General features: G+C 44.9%; 1 protein-coding gene across 4 annotated transcripts in view; it reads right to left on the minus strand.

Moving 5' to 3' along the window:
* Window positions 1-7,645: 7,645 nt before the first annotated feature.
* Window positions 7,646-20,853, minus strand: part of LOC103306413 (complement decay-accelerating factor-like) — a 96,955-nt gene continuing 83,747 nt past the window's right edge. For all 4 annotated transcript variants that reach the window (XM_042848973.2, XM_065594583.1, XM_065594582.1 and 1 more), the window contains 5 exons: window positions 18,637-18,705; window positions 17,465-17,512; window positions 15,977-16,024; window positions 12,659-12,713; window positions 7,646-10,438 (listed from right to left, as the gene is read on the minus strand). In XM_042848973.2, coding sequence (XP_042704907.2) covers window positions 10,417-10,438; window positions 12,659-12,713; window positions 15,977-16,024; window positions 17,465-17,512; window positions 18,637-18,705 — 242 coding nt within the window. In that variant the 3' untranslated portion in view covers window positions 7,646-10,416. The remainder of the gene's footprint in view (window positions 10,439-12,658; window positions 12,714-15,976; window positions 16,025-17,464; window positions 17,513-18,636; window positions 18,706-20,853) is intronic.

Raw genomic sequence — 20,853 nt, forward strand, 5'->3', positions numbered from 1 at the left:
TGGGTTTGCAAACACTCATGAGAGATGGTCTCAGGCAGTCTTACTACTCACTGCCCAGCTAGTACCACTTCCTCAGTAGCTAGTAGGGGGACCTAGGTCCAGCCTCTATTACAGGGGCCCCCTCATCAGCAGCTAAGGTTTGACCTACTCCATACCTTGTTGCTTTGCCTCTGGACCTTACCTGCCTCTCCCCCTTCTCTGGGCTAACCAAGCCACACATCCTTCTCCTAAAGGATAACCATAAACTAGTGGCATTTAGTTCCCCATACACTTCCCTTCTTCTAGAAAGCAACTGAAGACTCCCTTCTTCCAACCCCTTCTATTGCTAGCTTCCTGGTTTATATAGGCCCCACCTGTTCCTACCCAGTTGCACTTGATCTACTTAAATCCCAGTCTCCTCCAGGTGCAGATTGGGCAGTTAATTGGTCCAATTAGCCATATTAACCCCTCCAGGCCTTGTGTGAGGGTGAACACAGCTGAAAATATTTACTGAAATGACTACTTTCCCTTTTGTTTCTGGGGAATTCAACAGTCAGTTGACTCCAGTAATGAGCCCCTGGGAGAAGAGAGGGGCATGAGTGATAGTTAACAAAGAAGTTGAATACCAGTGTGTTTTCCTCAGTGTGTTTTCCCCAGGCTCTGGATATCCTTCCCAGGGTAAAGCAGGCCCTTAGCCCGGCCACCTGTTCCTCATCCCAAACAATAGGCCAACACCTGAAAACACCCCTCAATCCTTAAATTAAGCAAGAGTTGTTGACTTTGATGGCTGTTTAGTTAGTACATATCCAGTCCTTATTTAAAGACTGCAGGATTCGCCCCAAAGATCTTTACTAATTTTTCCATTTTTACTGACTCTCTGCAAAGTAAATATAAATGTTGTCATGAAAAGTAAAGACAGTGGTATTTTATAACAACCAAACAGGCTAGGTCTACGCTACAAATTTAGGTCAACATAGGCCGCGTTAGGTCGATTTAATAATGCGTCTACACTACTGGGTCCCTTCCACCGACGTAAGTGGCTTCTAATGTCGACTTCTGTACTCCGCCATGGCGAGAGGCATTGCGCTTGATTCGACATCCACGGATCAACATGGGGATAGTGTAAACCCCGCCGCTGTGTAATTCAAATGAATTGGCCTCCAGGAGGTGTCCCACAGTGCTCTGCTGTGACCGCTCTGGAGAGCACTTTCAACTCCACTGCACATCAGCCAGGTACACAGGAAACAGCCACTTCCCCGTTAAAGCCCCAGGAACTTTAGAATTTTCATTTTCTGTTTGATCAGCGTGGAGAGCTCGCCAGCACAGCTGATCATGGAGACTCAAAGCCACAAACGTGCTCCAGCATGGAGTACACAGGAGATGCTGGATCTTATTGTTGTGTGGGGAAAAGACATAGGTGCTGGCTTCCTTTGGGCCTGGAGGGTGGTCAACCCCCCCGCTCTGCCCCAGGCCCTGCCCCCATCTGCCCCCTTCCCCCAAGCCCTCATCCAATCCTGCCTCTTCCTGCCACCACTCCGCCTCTTCCCGCCCAGTTACACTCCCTCCCCCGAGTGTGCCCTGTCCCAGCTCCTCCCTCTTTCTCCCCGAGCCTCCTGCACGTTGCAAAACAGCTGATTGAGGTGGAGAGTAGGCCCTGGGAGGGAGGGGGAGGAGTTGATTGGCAGGGCCGCCAGTGGGCGGGAGGCGCTGGGTGGGAGGAGGGGAGCTGACTGCCGGTGGGTGCTAAGCACCCACTCATTTTTTTCCGTGGGTGCTCCAGCCCTGAGCACCCACGCAGTTGGCGCCTATGGGAGAAGAGTATGTGCAGGCAGAGCTCCGATCCAGCAGAAGAAACGCTGACATCTATGCTAAGATTGTGCGGGCCATAGGGGAGAAGGGTTACACAAGGGACATGCAGCAATGCCGCATGAAAATAAAGGAGCTTCGGCAAGCGTACCAGGAGACAAGAGAAGCAAATAGTCATTCTGGTTCTGCCCCACAGACATGCCACTTTTATGAGGAGCTGCATGTGATTCTCGCAACGACCCCACCACCACCCTAAAACGGTCTGTGGATACCTCCCAGGAGCCCCAGGCGACCTCGAGCAACACCAAGGAGAACATTGTTGAGGAGGAGGAGGGGGAGGAGAATTCAAGACAGGCAAGCAGAGGATCCATTCTCCCTGACAGCCAAGAACTGTTTTTTACCCGGGAGCCAGTCCCTTCACAGGACCAATTGCCAGGGGTGAAAGTAAGTCCAGTGACTTACCGGTATGCTGGGGTCAACTCTGGCCCCCGGAAGGGGCGTGGCCTAGGGCAGAAGGGGCGTGGCTGAGGGAGTCAGAGCCAACCCCAGCACACACTGAAAGGTAAGTGCCCCCCCCCACTGGGGTAGCAGCAGCAGCCCGGGGCTCTGGGGGCTATTTAAAGGGCCTGCAGCTCCCCAGCTTCTACTGCCCCAGCCCTTTAAATAGCCGCCAGAGCCCTGGGGAAGCGGCGGGGCTCCCGCGGCTATTTAAAGGACTGGGGCGGCAGAGGCATCGGGAGCCCTGGACTTTTTAAATAGCCCCCAGAGCCCCGCAGCCCTACCCCAGGGCTCCAGCAGTGGGGCTCTGGTGGCAATTTAAAGGGTCGGGGGCTCCAGCCCCTTCTGGGAGCCCTGGGCCCTTTAAATTGCCCCCTGGGGAAGCCGGGCCGCCCCAGTGCAGCGCACTGACTCTTGCCGGTACGCTATACCAGGACGTACCGGCTTACTTTCACCTTTGCCAATTGCCGGCGCAGCGTGATGCTGGGGAAGGCACCTCTGGTGCATACACATTTCCAGTCAAACCGTAGGGGTTACATGCTATTATTTTTTTGAACAAAAAAGTAGGTGTAGTGGGTATTGGTGGCCACTCCAGCTATGCAGAGGGTGCTCTCCGAAAAAGTCTGTTTATGTGCACGGGGATGGCCCGGGAATCCTCCATGGAGATCTCTAGGAAGCTTTCATGGAGGTACTCTGCAATCCTTTGCAGAAGGTTTCTGGGAAGAGTGCTTTATTTCATCTACCACGGTAGGACACTTTCCCATGCCACTCCGGTATTAACTCGTCTGGCATCATTGCAGCACACAGCATTGCAGCATAAAGACCAGGTTTGTACCCAGACGCTTGCAGCATCTGCTTCCTTTCCGCCTCTGTTACCCTCAGGAGAGTGATATCGCATATGGCCACCGAGGGGAAACGGGGGGAGTTTTCAATGCTAGCCCTTAAACTGCAAACAATTCAATAAGGAATCTGCCCCTGTTTGGTGAAAACTGGGGGACACAACCACGATTTCCCAAGTGTGCCACTGTTGTAGTTGAAAGGGATCACCGTTTGTTGCAGGGGTGGGCAATCTATGGCCCGTGAGCCGCATCCGGCCTGCCAGACCTTTTAATCCAGGCTTGGCGTTCCCACTGGGAAGCAGGGTTGGGGGCTTGTCCTGGTCCGTCGCTCCAGATGAGGAGTGGTGTCAGGGGCTTGTCCCACTCCGCGTGGCTGCCGGGAAGCAGCCAGCATGTTCTGCTCCGGCTCCTCTGCACAGGGGCAGCCAGGGGGCTCTGCACACAGCCCACCCACCCCCGCAGCTCCTATTCACAGGGAACAGCAGACAATGGAAGCTGAGGGAGAGGTGCCTGTGAACGCGGTAGTGTGCAGAGCCGCCTAGCTGTGCCTCCATGTAGGAGCCTGTGGGGGGATATGCTCTTGCTTCCAGGAGCAGCTTGAGGTAAGCGCTACCATGATCCTGCACCCTGACCCCTCCCCATCCCTCTTCCCCAGCCCTGATCTCCCTCCTGCCCTCTGAACCCCTCGATATCAACCTGAAGCACCCTCCTACACCCCAAACCTCTCATCCCCAGCCTCATCCCACAGCCCACCTCCGCAGCCAGAGCCCTCACTCCCCGCTGTGTCCAAACCCCCTGCCCCAGCCCTGATCCCTCTTCCACCCTCCGAACTCCTTGGTCCCAGCCTGGAGCACCCTCCTGCACCCCAAACCCCTCAGCCCCACCCCAGAGCCCACACCCCAGCCAGAGCCCTAACCCCACCCCTGCACCGCAGCCCCCTGTCCCATCCCAGAGCCCCCTCCCACACCCTGAACTTGTCATTTCTGGCCCCACCCCAGAGCCCACACCCCCAGACAGAGCCCTCACCCCCCGCACTGCTGTCCACCATACAATTTCCATTTCCAGATGTGGCCCTCAGGCCAAAAAGTTTGCTCATGCTGGTATATTTCAACCAGCCTTTTAAAAAAAAAAGGGGGGGGTTATGTTTTTCTCCCTTCCCACCCAACCCGGTGCCGCTTTTGTAAAAATCAAACTGTTTGGGGGGCATTACACTGGTGCCTGTCCTCAAGCACCATCCAGGTTGATAGGGGACGGAGGGCTTTTCTAAAGTTGCAACCAGTGATTCCCAAGGATGTCTTCACAAAAGCTGCAGCACAAGACCTCTCGCCCATGCCATGGCCTTACTCACCACGCAGAACAATGTGATGCCACACAAGCAGCCCTGCTGGAAGACAGAGAGTGGAGCAATTTGCAGACAGTCACACATCACCTTGACACGGAGCTCTTCGATGTGCTCTTCTTCTTGCCCTGGTGTCTGGCTGCTCAAAATTGGTTGCTGGGCAATCTGCCTCTATCCTCTACCCCTCCAGAAACTTTTCTTCCTTTGTTTCACAGATATTATGGAACACACAGCGCACAGCAATAACAATGGGGATATTGCTTTAATTGAGGTCTAACCTAGTAAACAAACAATGCCAGCTGCCTTTTAAACGTCCAGAGGCACATTCCACCACCATTGTGCACTTGCTCAGCCTATGGCTTAAGCGGTCCTTACTGCTGTCCAGGCTGCCTGTGTCCGGCTTCATAAGCATGGGAGCAAGGGGTAGCCTGGGTCTCCCAGGGTCATGATTGGCATTTCAACATCACCAATGGTTATTTTGCAGTCTGGAAAAAAAGTCCCTGCTTGCAGCTTTCTGAACAGACCAGAGTTCCTAAAGATGTGTGCGTCATGCACCTTTCCCGACCATCCCCCGTTGATATCATTGAAGCAGCCTCTGTGATCCGCCGGCGCTTGCAACACCATTGAGAAGTACTCCTTTCGGTTTATGTACTCTTTGGCAAGGTGGTCTGGTGCCAATATAGGTATATGCATTCCGTCTATAGCCCCACCACAGTTAGGGGGTCCATGTTTACCGTGCTATGGGATCTGCGTGGGTAACCTAGGCTTACAAAAAAAGGCTTGATTTGTTTGCCGTTGATTTCAGGGATGGGAGGAGGGAAGTGCATCTTGGGAGGCTAACGCCATGTTCCCATAACCCCCGGTGCAAATGTTTTGGTCCCATGAGGCATTGCAAGCCCAACCCAAAATTCCACTTGACTCCATGCACAGTGCAGCACTCCGTGCATTGGTGCAAGCCCTGCCTGTGAGGATGCACTCCGCCAACACAATGAGCATAGTGGGGATATGCAATGTTAGGGAGCAGCAGCTGTCCATGGGGAAGATGGTGGAGGAGAGAGGGGGAGCTAAGCCATGCTCCCTCCATCCCAGGGTAATGCCTATTTGAAGATAACAACCTTCCACTGCTGTGAGTTAATGTAGTTAGTTCTGTAGCTCAAGTGGTAGCAGCCTGTACAGCTATGTAGCAGGGTAAGAGTTCAGAGGGAGTAGGTGTTAGTTATATAATAAAATGTCTTACATTTAAGAAAAAATACACGAGGACACTTCATACAATGAGAGCTCTGCTCATATTGATTTTGGTTGCAAAGTCAAGCAGCTAAAAGTTAGGACATAGCAGAGATAAGGCTGCTCATACACAACGGCAGAGCTCAGAACAACCCACGCAGCCTCCCTGCCAGTCCTGTGCTGCACCCACAACATGCACAACTGCAACCCTGGAATCTAGTGCAGGGGGACGAGTAATCCCAGAGTAGTAGCGACCGGGGTTCAGTTTTTCTCTCTGCCACATGGGAAGGGCTCTGAACAGTGACAACCCTGAGGCCTTCATGTTGTGCCATTTGAATTTTCGGTTCATTGGGCCAAAGCGAGAGCTCATTATGGGGAGCCCTTTATAGGGCAGTGGTTCGGGTGCTTTCCTGGGCTGTTAGCAGTCCTGGTTCAATTCTCCTGTCTGCTAGTTAGTGCAGCAGGCTTTGAACAGGGAGCTGCTCTGGCTTTCCTGTTGAAGCTGTTCTCCTTCACTTAACTAGGAATTGGGGCAGGTAAAGGGCTAGGATCACTCAATAGTCCAGCAGTTGGGTGCTTGCTTAAGAAATGAGATTTCCTGGTTCAAATCCTCCCTTTGCACCTTTAGAAGAGGTTTAAAAGGGGAAATGCCAAGGTGGCAGATTCCTGTTTAGGTCCCCTCTGCTTTGCAGGAGCCCTTGTATTCCTGGGAAAAGGAGGGGTCTCAGACAGGGGTCTCTCAACTCTGGGGGGGGGGGAGCCCTGTTCCAATCCCTTCACAGAGGGGGGATTGGAACTGGGATCGCCCACCGTCTGGGCAGGTAGCTGGCTGCGGGGGGGCAAAAGAGTGATTGGCATTTTATTAAAAGTGCCCAGAATGACAAATACTTTTCCAAAACCCTTCACCTCAGCAGGCACAGAGGGGACTAGAACTCACAGGTTAACAGCCCAGGTGAACACCCAAAGCCCTGTGGTGTGGAAGAGGCTTCCCACTCTTAATACTTGCTTGGACCTAATCAATAGTTAATTAAGGGGGCTCAGTTTTAACAGGCAAGTCTAAGGGCACATGCTGTTCTAAGGTGACCCAGGGTCTCCCCTGTTCCAGGTACTTACCCTAGCCCCTATGCTACAGTGGACTTCTTGTTTCAGACTCTAATTAACTAGTGATTGAGTCAAAGCAAAAGTAGAACAGCTTCAACAGAAAAGAGTGGGGTGCCCACTGTTTTAATCCAGCCCACAGAAAACTTGAACCAGGGTCTCTAACAACCCAGGGTGCTTAACTGAGCTACCGTGCTCTTGACTTGTATTTGGGCCCAATCAATAGTTAATTAAAGTGGAACAACTTCAACAGGCAGGACTAAGGGAGCCCCACCTGAGAATACCTCAAAGCCCAGCCCTTAGCACATTCACTTGAGATATAGAACTCTGCTTCAATCCCTTCGCAGCAAAGAGGAGGAGGATTGAACCAAACTCTCCCCTAGTTTGGGACAGGGAACTTTGCTCTGCAGGGCTGTTAACCTGGCATCATTCAGTAACACTGAATTCCGATTACAATTTTAAAGTTAAAATTTAAGGCTCCCCCTTGAGATATCACATAATTTCCTTGATAATAATTAACCTGAAACTAGATCTGTAAAGGAAACATCGAGTAAGTAAACAGCCTACAGCCACACTCACTCAGGCCCCAGGAAATACTCCGTGCATGTTATAGACATACAAAATGTGAACAAGTTTATAGGAAAACATGCCTGAGGTATTTAAGAAATAGAGTGACTGGTGTGAACATGTCCAAATACAAAATGATTGGGAGTAGTACTGCTGTGTCTCTTTTCTTAAGCTTTAGTGACCTTGGTTTTGAGTCAATACTGTTATCTTGTTTGACTTGAGCGGTTGGCTAAAATTTGGGGTCCTGTAGGTTGTTCCAAATGGGAGGAGAAATTAATGATGGAAGTCTGGTATCTTTGGTGCAATCTTGTTTATTTACAAAGAACGTACAAAGTCCTGTTTCCTTCAACCCAGGAGGAAGCAAACTGTGTGCGTCTTTCCTTTCTCGCAGAACCAAGCAGAGTACCCCCAAAACCTCCATTTTCTCAGCTTTTCTCAGTGTTGTGTTACCAGCTGATGCTGCTTGTACAGGCTGTCTTGGTTTCTGCTCTGTCTCTCCCTTTGTGCTGTGTTTCTCATACACATCCATAGACAAAACAGTATGTAGTAAAGTCCCTCTGTCCAGAAGGCCAACATTCCTGATGCATAGTTCTTAGTTTTCGGCAGCGAGTTGTGCTTACCTGCTTCGCAGCTTTCTTAAGTGAAGAGTGGTGGTGAATTCTAACAGTATAATTTCACAATAGCCCAAGCTGAACAGGAAAATCCTTTTGCAGAATCTCATCCTGCAATGTACTAAGCACTGTCCACTCCTTGTAGCAGAGGGTGCTCAGCACACTTGCAGGATCCAGCCTTCAAGAAACGTCTAACACGTTCCGAAGGAAACGGTGGGGGCGAGGGACCTGTCTGGTTTTAAGATTAAGTTAGATAAGTTTATGGAGGGAATGGTTTAATGGTAAAACATAGTAGTAAAGAAAACCAAGCAATGGTAGGTAAATAGCATAATGGCTAACAGGGATCAGGATGGAGACTCTTGCCTATATGCTCGGGGTCTTACTGATCGCCATATTTGGGGTCGGGAAGGAATTTTCCTCCAGGGCAGATTGGCTGAGCCTCTGGAGGTTTTTCGCCTTCCTCCGCAGCATGGGGCAGGGATCTCTAGCAGGAGGGTCTCTGCCAATTGAAGTCACTAGTAACAGGATTGGGGACTTCAGCAGCAGAGTCCAGGGAAGGGGTAGGGACGGTTTTATGGCCTGCAGCATGCAGGGGGTCAGACCAGATGATCATAATGGTCCCTTCTGACCTTAAAGTCTATGAGTCTATGAGTCTATAAAACAAGCAGCTGCTTCTCAGGTGTGCAGTCCCTAAGGAGCCATTTGAACCAAATCCAGCTTTAAAATGGGATGTGGAGTGCAGTGAAACAAGCATACACCACATACACTAACGGAAAGTACAGCAATACAATGACCTAGACCAGTGAAACCTTGTTTCCATGTGCAGACCCCTAAATAATTTGGAATGGAGATGCGGCCCCCTTTGGAAATCCTAGACAGTCTGTGGACCCACAGGTTGAAAACCTTTGACCTAGACTGACTGGACAGCGGGTATTGACGTAGCTACAACAGACTGGTTGTTGTTCGGTGTTTGTGCTGCACCTCGCACAACCGAGTCCTGGTACACAAATGGAGCTCTTCGGTGCTACTGCAGTACAAATAAATAATGCAATGTGCAGTTGAGCCAAAAGCAGAGTTGGAAACACCCGCGTCTCTCTACTCTTCCTGTAGTTTAACCACACAAGTGTCCTTCCTCGGTCTTATGTTCCCTTCCTTTCATCATTTCCTTCCCTGTGGAACCTGCATTTGAAGGTCTCATCTATGACTGAATGTGGGAGATACTTAAATAGTTACACATTTCAAAGCACCTCATCAAAGGAGAGACACCTTTGATGGGAAATGTGACTCCAAAATCTCCTAGTCACTGCCCATCCCTCTCCTTAAATATTCCTTCTTGGCCTTTCAAAGAAACCTAATTCCAAAGCTACCAGATTAGAGAGACACACTTGGATCACAATAGCTTCAGTGTGCCCCTTGGGACAGGCTGCAAGGCTCGTTTTCCCTAACTAGAAATAATAAGAGATTGTTTTCACAGTTCCAACATTCTTAACCTTTCTTTTTGCTACTTCATTACCAAAAAAATCAGCAGGACTCGTATCTGAGGTCTAGTGCATAGGACCAAAGTGTAGTTTAAAATTAGTATATGGATGGGTCCCTGATCTCCCCCATTATGTGTGTGGGGGGGGGGAGGGGGAGGGAATGGAAGGGAAGAGAGCGGGGAATAGTCTGGACTGGAGAACTTGCTATGGAATACACTTTTGATCTTATTGCTTACTTTTTATAAAGTGCTAGTTGATTGTAGGGAAAGAAACAGGATTCTGAACATCTCTGGAACCCCATGTAAATTCATACACTTCACCCTTTTCTCTTAGGGGAGACACTATATATCAAATTTGTAAAAAAAACCCAAAGTTATAGAAAGAAACCTGGGAACGAAAGGTGGATTTATCTGAAGAGATTCTCACTTCAACAAAAATCTGTAGATGAAGACTAAATCTGAAGAAAGGTCACATCAAGAACCTACAACATTCCTTTTAGAGTCTGGCATCTTTACATTTGGGTTTGAAGACTAACATTATGCACTTCATGAGGGAAGCCTGTAAGCAGGCATCTAAACAGGCTCTCTTGCCACCTGCAGCTAAAACCCACAATCCAAACTATGCCACACTCAGATGGCCAACATGTTCTTTAACAGGTGAAACATTTGGCACTATGGAGAAGCAGAATAAGGAGCCAGCTGCGTGTACCAAACAGCAAGTAATTGTGATGCTGCCAACTGCCTTTGCTTGCTTCAGAAACCAATTTTTAAAGACAAAAGGGATGATCCACTTCCTTTTTGCTTTTTTCAAATGCAGTGGATTCCGATTACAATTCCAGTTCAAGGGAGAAAAGTTGTAGTGAAAGTGCCTGAGAGGGGTCTATTTTCACTACAGAAATTCAGTGCAAATGTATGAAGCTTATTTCCTAACTTTTCCATTATTTTCTTCCAATATTACATCTGTTAATTTGTAAGCCATTAGCTGGCACCAACCTTCATCCTGAAAAAAAAAAAGAAGATAACAATTAAAAATCAAAACTGTTATACATTTTAGTCTTCTACAGCTTTAGACTTTAATTTATATGACACTTTAAACTTTCCATATGTTGTACTTTATGTACCTTCAGGAACAAATATTAGTTTTTGTATTAAAAATTCAGTAGATGTTAACTTTTTAAATGAAAAAAAAAATTACCTGATGTGTAACAATAGCATACAATAGAAATATATTTTAACTGATTTCATGTTAAAGCAGAGTTCGTAATATTTCCCTAACGATAGAAAAAGTAGGAGAAAACATGCATTATGGCTATAACAGGGGCTAGGGCTAATTAGTAAGCAGAGTTAGTAACTGCAAGGACAAACAATGAAAAACGTTATTTACATAAAAGAACCAAACTATTCCTGGGTCCCCCATGCCCCCCATGTTCTTTCAAATAACATTGAATCAGAAGACGCCATCTACATATTTTTAGGTGGAGGAAGATATTTTTCTATTACAAAATATGCCTTGCAAGACCCAGTTTACATTTTGTTTCACCCACTGGTAGTTCATATTTTCTTGGAAATTGGAGCTTCAGGGATCTGGATTTCTAAAATAAGAACTGAACATCAGGAAAGGAGAGAACGCTAATTGAATAAAGTATGTTTGCAGAAATAAAATTAAGAGTTTCTAAAAGGAGAGCTTTTATAAAACTAGAACTTATAAAGGAACTAAGATTAAATTTAGGCTATTAGGGAGATAATTTGATGTCAACATGCATTAAGCTGTCGTATTCTCTACTGGGGAAGTGGTGGAAGCCTTACTACTTGGAAATTTTAACAGTAGCAAGAGCAAGATATTATAAAACATTGTTTTTCTTTGTAAAACTTCCTCCAAAATACACCAAAAACATATTTGAAAAAACTTATGTCCCACACTTTCAAGAAATTAAAATATTCACTGGGATTGTGTGGTGTGTGGGGGAAACCTGCTAATGCCAAGAGGGGAAGCTTTGGACTTCACCTTGTTTGGTATCAGATCAAATATTGCTGTTTTATTGATACTCAGAGGAAGCGACCAACAATGACACATTTTGGGGGACATCATATAATATGAAAACAATTTCTCATCTATACATTTTTCTCTTTAGACATGAGGGATAAGGTGTTGCTGAGGGGGAAGGAGTTGTATAATTCCACAACCTTGTTTTTGTAACGTGTTTGTGGGCTGATTCTCCAGAATTCTGTGTTGCTGTTTTAAAACTAAGGGTTTTTTGTTTTGTTTTTTTTAATAGAGGTTTCTGTTTTCAGGAATTCTTTTATACAGTTGCTGAATATACCAAGTAGTGAGAAACATGCATAACGTGTAGGGAACTTGTGAATTCACTGCTGCAGGAGGTTTTTGAAGTTAGTACAGATACATTTCAAGAAAAAGACAATTATAAGCTACACCATGTGTTACTTAGGAATTCATGAGAAGGGACAATGAGCTATCATATGTCAGATGTAATATGACAACCTCAGGAGACAAATTTTCCTCCTGTTTCCCATCCCCCATCCATGTATACTTTTGCACAACTCAACAGTGGTATTACAGGATGCAAGAAAATCTGCATGGTAACTAGTCCATTCCCCCACAAGTCAATGCAAAGCGTAGGTTAAACTTCCCTATTATATTGCAAAGTAGTGTTATTATTTTGTTTAGCAAATGAATTAAGCTGTATGTGTATAAAGCAACTGACATAGTTCTATTCTAAACACTTACTATTCAACAGACTGATTTTCTCACAATACATTACTGATTTCTGTATAAACGGAAAATGCTTATTCCAGGAAATGCAAATGCAATAGACAAACATAGTTATCTATTAACAAACATTCAGGATAAACACAAGCAGCCCTTTTAATACTAGTGTTCTTTAATACAGAATTGATTTTCCTGGGAGTATCCAACAAGCATTAGGTGAAATAACAGGATCAGTGGAGAAAGCAGGCCCTTTAAGTTGCTTTATAAAACTTCTACATTTTTGCTCATGATAAATTTTAGAGAAGTAATTCTAGACACCCTCTTCATTTAACAACTAAATGCCATCTCTTCAGTGCCGCATGTTATTGCAATTTTCAGAGTACCATACACGTTATTTTTTCTGACATCAGCTACATGCAAGAAAAGTCTCAGTCATCTAAACAAGCAGAATAAATCTCAAAAAGGAAATACTTATGTCTTCAGCTTGCTTACCTATTTTTCTTCAAAACTGCCAATGGGATAATTGCAGCAACTGCACCAAGAACTACTTTAAAAAAAAAAGAGGAGCAATTTAGTAACAAAGTTAAATACACATAACATTTTGCTAAAAGACAATTCTGAATCTCCACAGCTCTGGAACTTGCTCTTATCATCACTGACAGATTATCTGATCATAGGACACAATTTTTTTTCCTTATGCTGATAAATAAGCCCTTCTCATATACAGATCAAACATCACAAGAACTCTCTACCTTAATCCAGAAAGAGGTTCTGATGTTGGATCTCCTAATTTATCAAGTCTTTAATGCTTCTGTGTACAGCAGGGGTCGGCAACGTTTGGCACGTGGCTCGCCAGGGTAAGCACCCTAGCGGGCCGGGCCAGTTTATTTACCTGCTGACGCGGCAGGTTTGGCCGATCGCGGCCACCACTTGCTGCGGTTCACCGTCCCAGGCCAATGGGGGTGGCGGGAAGCGGCGCGGGCCGTGGGACGGCGAACCGCAGCAAGTGGGGGCCGCGATCGGCCGAACCTGCCGCGTCAGCAGGTAAATAAACTGGCCCGGCCCACTAGAGTGCTTACCCTGGCAAGCCACGTGCCAAAAGTTGCCGACCCCTGGTGTACAGCTTAAGGTTTGTCTAGATTCCTAGCTCATCCAGAGTAATGCTCAGACCAGAGATTGGTGGGGACTTGGGATAACAAATGCACAAGGTCAGGGCTAAGAGTTGTTGGTAATTTAGCCGGCTTTGCTATGTGGAGTGTAGCCAACACTAGATTAGTATTCTTATTAGGAACTTGTAAGAATACGCTGTTTGGTGTGCATTAGATAGTACAGCCTAATTTACATAAAATATATATATATATATTAGCAGATTCACAGGAGAGGAGGGGCTTAGCAAAAATGCGTGCTTCTTAGCAAGGGGCCCTAGTGAAACCGCAAGGGGTTTTGTGACAGGATGCGAAACAGGTTGATTTGAAATGCCAACGGCATTTACAGACAAAGTTGACAAAGGAACAGAGGGAAACTTTGAGGATTTTAAAGCAGATTTACTGGCTTTAGTATTTACAAGACAAGCAACAGATTGTTCTGCAATTTTACAATTTATATAGGGGCCTTTTTGATTAATAGGAAATAAAGGATTTATGATGCAGGTATGTTTCTTTAGGTTGTTTTAGTAAGAGATATTTTGTGGGGTAAAAGCAGGCGCTTTAGGATTTGGGAAAGGAGGTGGAGGGTTTTGAGACAGTCGGTTTGGGCACGTATTTTTTTAGTGTTCCTTTTGGCCACAAAAGTGGCATGCAGTGTTTTTTGTCAGGGCAGGATACGAGGGACCTTTCCCTTTTTCTTGCTTGTGACCTTGTTTTTGTTTTTATTTTTATTTTTTTTTATGGCTTTTGTTTTGATAAGTTTTTAACTGCAAGGCTAAAAATTTTGTTTTCGTTTTTTTGGGGGTTTTTTTTGCTTTATGCAGGCTGCATAATGATTGGCGACTGTTACCAATTCAGAAAGGGGTTTAGTTTGCTAGCCAATAAAGATCGTTTTTAACTGCTGCTGAACCTTTGGTAAGAGTCCCTGAACGAAAGCAGCCCCTACTGCTTTTTTGGCATTTTTAGCTGGCTGAGCAATTTTTGAATGTTGTCCCTGTGTGTGTAATTAAAAAATGGGTGGGGGACAGTCTAAGCATTCCCTCTCACCCCCTAAGGATACCCCAGCTTATTTCATGTACGTACATTATGGTCCTAAAACCTGCAGGTATTTAAATAATTGGAATCTTTACATGCATGCAAATCCATTGAAACAATGCCCACTAGAAGGTACCTTCGATTTAAATAAACTTACATATCTCAAAAAAATGCTCAGTATTCAATCTACTTCACATCCAAGATGTTCAAGCTTAATATCAACTTCTTCCCGTCAGTCCCCTGCAAGGTGTTGAAGTTCTCCACCAAAGAGTCATAGAATGTATTATGTTCAATCTCTAGTATGGCTTGCTTGATTTCTTCCCCAATTAGGGTGACCAGATGTCCCGATTTTATAGGGACAGTCCCGATTTTTGGGTCTTTTTCTTATATAGGTTCCAATTACCCCCCACCCCATGTCCCGATTTTTCACATTTGCTATCTGGTCACCCTATCCCCAATAGATATAATAAAGAAGCTACCAAATTCCCCAATATAATAAAGAAGGTACCAAATTCATTAGATTGTCTCTCTGTATTGAACCTTAAAATGAAAACTTCTACCAATCTGTCTACTTTGGGGTCACACTGAGCTAATTAAAACATATTTCAATTCTGCTATTGAGATTTGAGCACAGTTTCCCCGATCGGCACACACCAGGTCAGCTGCATCTTAGAGCCATGTGACAGGGATGTAGGTTACAGAATGGTTTGGGTTGGCATATTCTCAGAGGGAAATTACTGTCTCCATTGATCAGGCAAGTGCTAGAACCCTGCTTGTGACAGCTCCAAATGCACAGTGGTCTTATGATTTGCTCTTTGACAATGATACTCTATGACCAAACACCTATTGACTTCTGAGGGACTTAGGCATTTGCTGAAGTGCTTTGATGAACAGGTGCCTACCTAGGGAACAGTCTACTCCCCAAGGTTAAGCTACATCATCTGTGGGAATTCTGGGAGGGAAGGGGGAAATGTGTTCTGAATAGCTGAGCATGACAACTGAACAATCAAGATCTGTTATATGGAAAACACTGCAGGCTGACTAACTCTGGACGCCGAGAACTTTAGTAACAGCCTTCTAATTTCCTGTATAATATGAGACTATCAAATCTAACCTACAAAGCGATTTCTTGGCTCTTTTTATAACTTCCCTTCCTAGCTTTTGCCCTTTCCATTTTTGGTAAGCACCAGACATACATATGCAGTCCTAAGTGGTGAGGAAGTATTCTCACCCAAAACAGAGCTACACAATTGAACCTTTTCTTGATTTCCCTGGGGATAAAGAAATGAGATTCTTCCCTTCCCTTTTGTTCCCCAATATTGTGCAGACACATTTCAGATAGAATCACAGCAGACTGCCTAGCTCAGGCAAATATTGTGAAGAGAAAACAGCTAAGAGTAGGAATACAAGCTTCTCTCCAGAGAATGGCAGTGCTTTTACATGGCACTACAGCATGTTAGAAATGGCAGACAAGTTCAAGAATCCTAAATCCCAGGGTCTTTAGTAATTAAGTAGGGGGAAAACATTATGAGATGGAGAAAGGGCAATATTAAAATAGCCTTGACTCCAGATCTTAAAACCGTCATAGCTTTAGTGCATTGAATGATTTTTTCAGTTTTAAGTTACTTACCGATACCAATGCTGGTGCCAATGCCTATGTCAATGCGTATGCCAAGCCCTAAAGAGAGAAACAAAAAATGTGAGCTAAAATATGAAACCAAATTCATGTCAATAACCTACAGGAACTCATCCACAATCCATGCATATGAAGCTACACTTAGTACCCTAGATTATACCAGCTATTAATGAACAATTAAGGTAGTCACGTAAACACCACATTCTAAAATGGATAATCATTAGCTGTTGGAAACCATGATCTCACCCCTAGAGAACCTCATAATGAAGCAAAGCAGCTTTTCAAAGGATTGTACACATTTGTAACTTGTAATACCAACAGGAAAACCGTTGTGTAAATGGAGGACACAGTCTGGGATTAAAGGTTTTCTATAATATGAACCACTGGATGTTAAGGGTTCTCTTGCATATGCTTCTAAGCTCTCATTTACCAAGCCTGCACTGGCCAGTCATACGTTTGCCAAAATGCTAAGCAAAGCCAGAATCATTATACTCAACTTGTCTAGACCAGGTACCACAATTTTTGCCATAGCATATCATCATAGGTTAGTGTTATGTTATCTGGTATCACAGATATAAAGAGTGCTGTAATCTGCATTTCTAATTACCCAAATAGATTGTTTCAAGAGATAGACTTTTGCTGTTCTTACCAGAATAAGATCATTTATCATCTAACCACTGGCTGTGGAAGATACTGAATAGCTAATTAATTCCTTGTCACAGATTGCATAGAACTACAATCACTGATGTCAATGAGTTTTGCATTTAGAAATCAGACTCATGTTAAAGGAATGTTCAGACTAACATTTTAAAGGAAACACATGAAAGATTAAAATAGCACTCCTGACCTTCATTGTTACTGTGAAGTGGCTTTTCAATGGCTTCTGGAAATTTTGAACCCTATTTGCCCTCAAAAAATACAATGCTGACAAATGTATAGCCTTTAATGTTAATAATGTTAATATGAAAAACGGACTGTACATATTCATTTATGCCCATATTGTTCAGCATTACTGTAGGTTTCATAGTGTTGGCAAAAATACGTAGTTTGGTCATTAAAGTTTGTGTTTGTGTGTGTGTGTGTTTTAAATTAATCCCAATGAAAAGCATTTGAAAAGCCAGCCAGGAAACTGGTTGTTGAGGGAAAAGGAGGTAGAACAACATCACCACATCCAAAACAAATCCAGTTGAGTTAGAAACAAATTTGTAGCTGTGGTCCCCCTAAAGTACTGACTAGAAGCGAGGGCTTTTTAGTTCGCTTTTGGCAGAAATTCAATGTGATTCCAATCTCATGCACATAACTCAGCCACATGGACCAGCACCATTCAGGGCTTCCTTAGTGTAATAGATTTGAAAAACAATTGAAAGGATATGGCCAGTTCCAGTTCTGAAGCTCCCTACAGCCAGGCTTCCCTGCTCACCACACACACTGCGCTACCCAGTCTAACAGCTCAAGTGTTTCTCTCTCCCCTCAGTATCTCACCTTCCCCTTCAGACTCAGCAGAGTTGCCAGTTGTGTTCAGTGCAGAAGCTGTACAGAAAAGAAAGTTTTATAAAATACTTGAGGTGCTCTCCACACAACTGACTATTTTAAACAACAAAAAGCTGGCAGAGATTCCAGGCACATAAAGACATCAACACCCACAAACAGACGGGCGTGAAATTTATCTTGCCAAGCACAGGACAAAACATATTGAATTTTAAAGATTCAAATCCACAACTGATCATATTCTCCCCCCAAGCCATTTGAAGAAAAGCCCCCAAGCATGCCAGGGAAAGCACTGTCAGGCAGAATAACTGCTAGAGACAACCCCCTCCTGGTGTTTTACCCACTTGATTTTCTCTAATATTTCTCTCTGTCAAGTCTGCACAAAGCAGAAGATCCACACGCATTAGGTGCATTACCCCTATCGTCATTCCAAGAGCTAATTCTCTCAGCTGTAAATTATCTACTCCTGAATTCTCATCCTTGGGATAACCCTATGGATTTGGAGACTAACTGTCTTTGGCCCAGGAAAATCTACACCTAAGAAAGAGAGTTTGTGCCACTGAAATGATCAGTGCTTGGATGCCGAAGAGCGATAGAAGATTTTCACACGCCGCCCCCTACTGCAGCCAATAGTGTTGTTAGTTGTGTCACAATAGCGCGTGAGGGCTCAAGTCATGACTCGGGGCCCCACTGTGCTAAGCGCTGTAGAACCACACAACAAAAAGGAGGTCCCTGCCCCCATCGCTCTCATTAGAGCTGCCATCAATCAGCCCAGACAATAATATTCCTTACCCACCATATTGGCCACGTCACTCTCCTTTTGAGAGGAATCAGAGGAATGGGCCAAGGTCAGAGCACTGTGGGAATCCTTGGGAAACTGGAAGCGGGAGAAGGACCTACCAAAAAGCTTTGATAACCAAAAGAAATGGTGCAGGAACAGTGAGAGAGGTAGGGAAACCAGGAGAGCATGGAGTGTGCAAATGAACAACGAGCTCTCTATCAAGTTTTTAGGCAAGCACTAAGTGAGCATCATCATATTTGCATCTGTGAATAGCAGAATTATAGAAATTAAAATCATCTTCACACTGTACATTTCATTTTTATTCAAGGGGAAATTTGAACCCAAAATTCTAGACTTTTAGCAAATCCAAGTTCTTCCAATTTACCTGAGGAAGTACCAGCTACTTCTGTTCCTTTGGGGGAGACAGTTGTGGGTTTGTCCTGGGTAATTATGACTAAGGCAAAAAGAAGAGGGAAAAGCAGTTATGAACATGACATCAGTCTCCCATCACCAGCTGGCCACTCAGAGCCAGGAGCTTGCCAAACTAATGTTTAGGAATCTGCATCTTTCGAGAGAAGACAGACTTATCCCAATTACACGTTGTCACAGCGAGAGCCCTGTACTATCAGTTGGGCTACCCTGCAGACTGCTGCTGGGATCCCATTCAGATATTCTAGGGGAAGCCCATAGCAACCCCTACATTGAGCTGCCTACCACTTCCCTTTATAAAAATTCTCTCTCTCTCTCTTTTTTTTTTAAAAGAGCTCTACAGTTCTGTGGTTTGCAGCAGGGATGTGAAAGGCTCAATGTGGTGCCTTTTGCTGCCACCATGAGTTACAGACTGCCCAAATCTGTCATTTCCCTTCAGTTTTACTCATCAGAACTTCCTCGAAGGACTTCTAAAACCCCTGAACATGCTGTTCTCACTGAGCATTCGCTGCAAGGTGTTGCCATGTGCAACTCAGAATTATGCATCTCCATCCCTCACATCAAAATATCCTTTGGCCTAGGAGAAGGTGCACCGTGTTGGGAACCAGGAGATGATGAGTTCAACTCTCATTATTTCTACTGACTGGTGTTAACGATCCTGTGCCCTTCGAAACCCAAGTTATCACTCAGCAACCCATCCTCCCTGAATGAAAGTTACACTATCTAGGAAGAGAACCCAGATCTCTAATATGGCAGACTCAAGTCTCATCCACTTAGCCTAACCGAAAGAATTTGCCAAATCTAAATACTTGGTTACGTGGTGTGTACAGTGAGGCTATTCATGCATATATAATCCATTGTCTTAGTGTGTTGTGCATCCTCCTCTAGTGGTTGGTCCATATAACAATTTACTCCTGCTGCCACCTATTATAATTAGTTCTTTGACTTGATAGAGCTCTATGCTGCAGTACAATCCCTTAGCCCGAGCCCTGGGAGCCCGAGTCAGCTGGCAGGGGCCAGCCATGAATTTTGAATTGCACTGTAGACATATTCTTAGATGTAAAAAGCATTGTAATCAGTATTTCAAATGATCCAAATAGACTGTTTCAAGAGACAGACTTTAGCTGTCCTTACTAGAGTAAGGCCATTTAGTAGCTTCCATAGCTGCTGATTAAACATTAAATGAGAGTCCAGCGGAGGGCAACAAAAATGATTAGGGGGGTGGGGAACATGACTTACGAGGAGAGGCTGAGGGAACTGAGGTTATTTAGTCTGCAGAAGAGAAGAGTGAGGGGGAATTTGATAGCAGCCTTCAACTACCTGAAGGGGGAAGGGGTTCCAAAGAGGATGGAGCTCGGCTGTTCTCAGTGGTGGCAGATGACAGAACAAACAGCAATGGTCTCAATATGCAGTGGGGGAGGTCTTGGATATTAGGAAACACTATTTCGCTAGGAGGTGGTGAAGCACTGGAATGGGTTCGGTGGTGGAATCTCCATCCTTAGAGGTTTTTAAGGCCCGGCTTGACAAACCCTTGGCTGGGATGATTTAGTTGGGGTTGGTCCTGCTTTGAGCAGGGGATTGGACTAGATGATCTCTTGAGGTCTCTTCCAACCCTGATATTCTATGATTCTATGAAAAGGGTAATTCCTTGCCACAGATTGAATAGAACTGCAATCACTGATGTCAATGAGTTTTGCATTTAGAAATCAGACTCCTGTAAAAGCAATGCTCAGACTAACATTTTTAGGGAAATTGTATGAAAGATTACAATAGTAGCAAAGAGTGCTCTGAAGTAGCCTTTCAATGGCTCCTGGAATTACTGAACCTATTTGCCCTTAGGAAATACATCATTGACAGATTTATAGTCTTTAATGTTAATGTACCCGTATTGTTCATCATAACTGTAGGTGTAGGACTCAGGTTTACTGATGGCTTCACTGTTGGCAGAAACACACAGTTTGGGTTCTTTTTTGTTGTTGTTGTATAAATAAAGCTCAATGAAAAACATTTTAAAAACCAGGCAGGAAATGGGGTAATGGAGAAAAAAAAGTGTTAGGAGGAAAAACATTTAATAAAACTTTCTTTTCTGTACAGGTTCTGCGCTGAACACAGCCGGCAACTCTACTGAGTCTGAAGTTGAAGGTGAGGTACTGAGGGGAGAGGAACATTTGAG

Source organism: Chrysemys picta, chromosome 4 (genome assembly GCF_011386835.1).
Source record: "Chrysemys picta bellii isolate R12L10 chromosome 4, ASM1138683v2, whole genome shotgun sequence".
NCBI lineage: Eukaryota > Metazoa > Chordata > Testudines > Emydidae > Chrysemys > Chrysemys picta.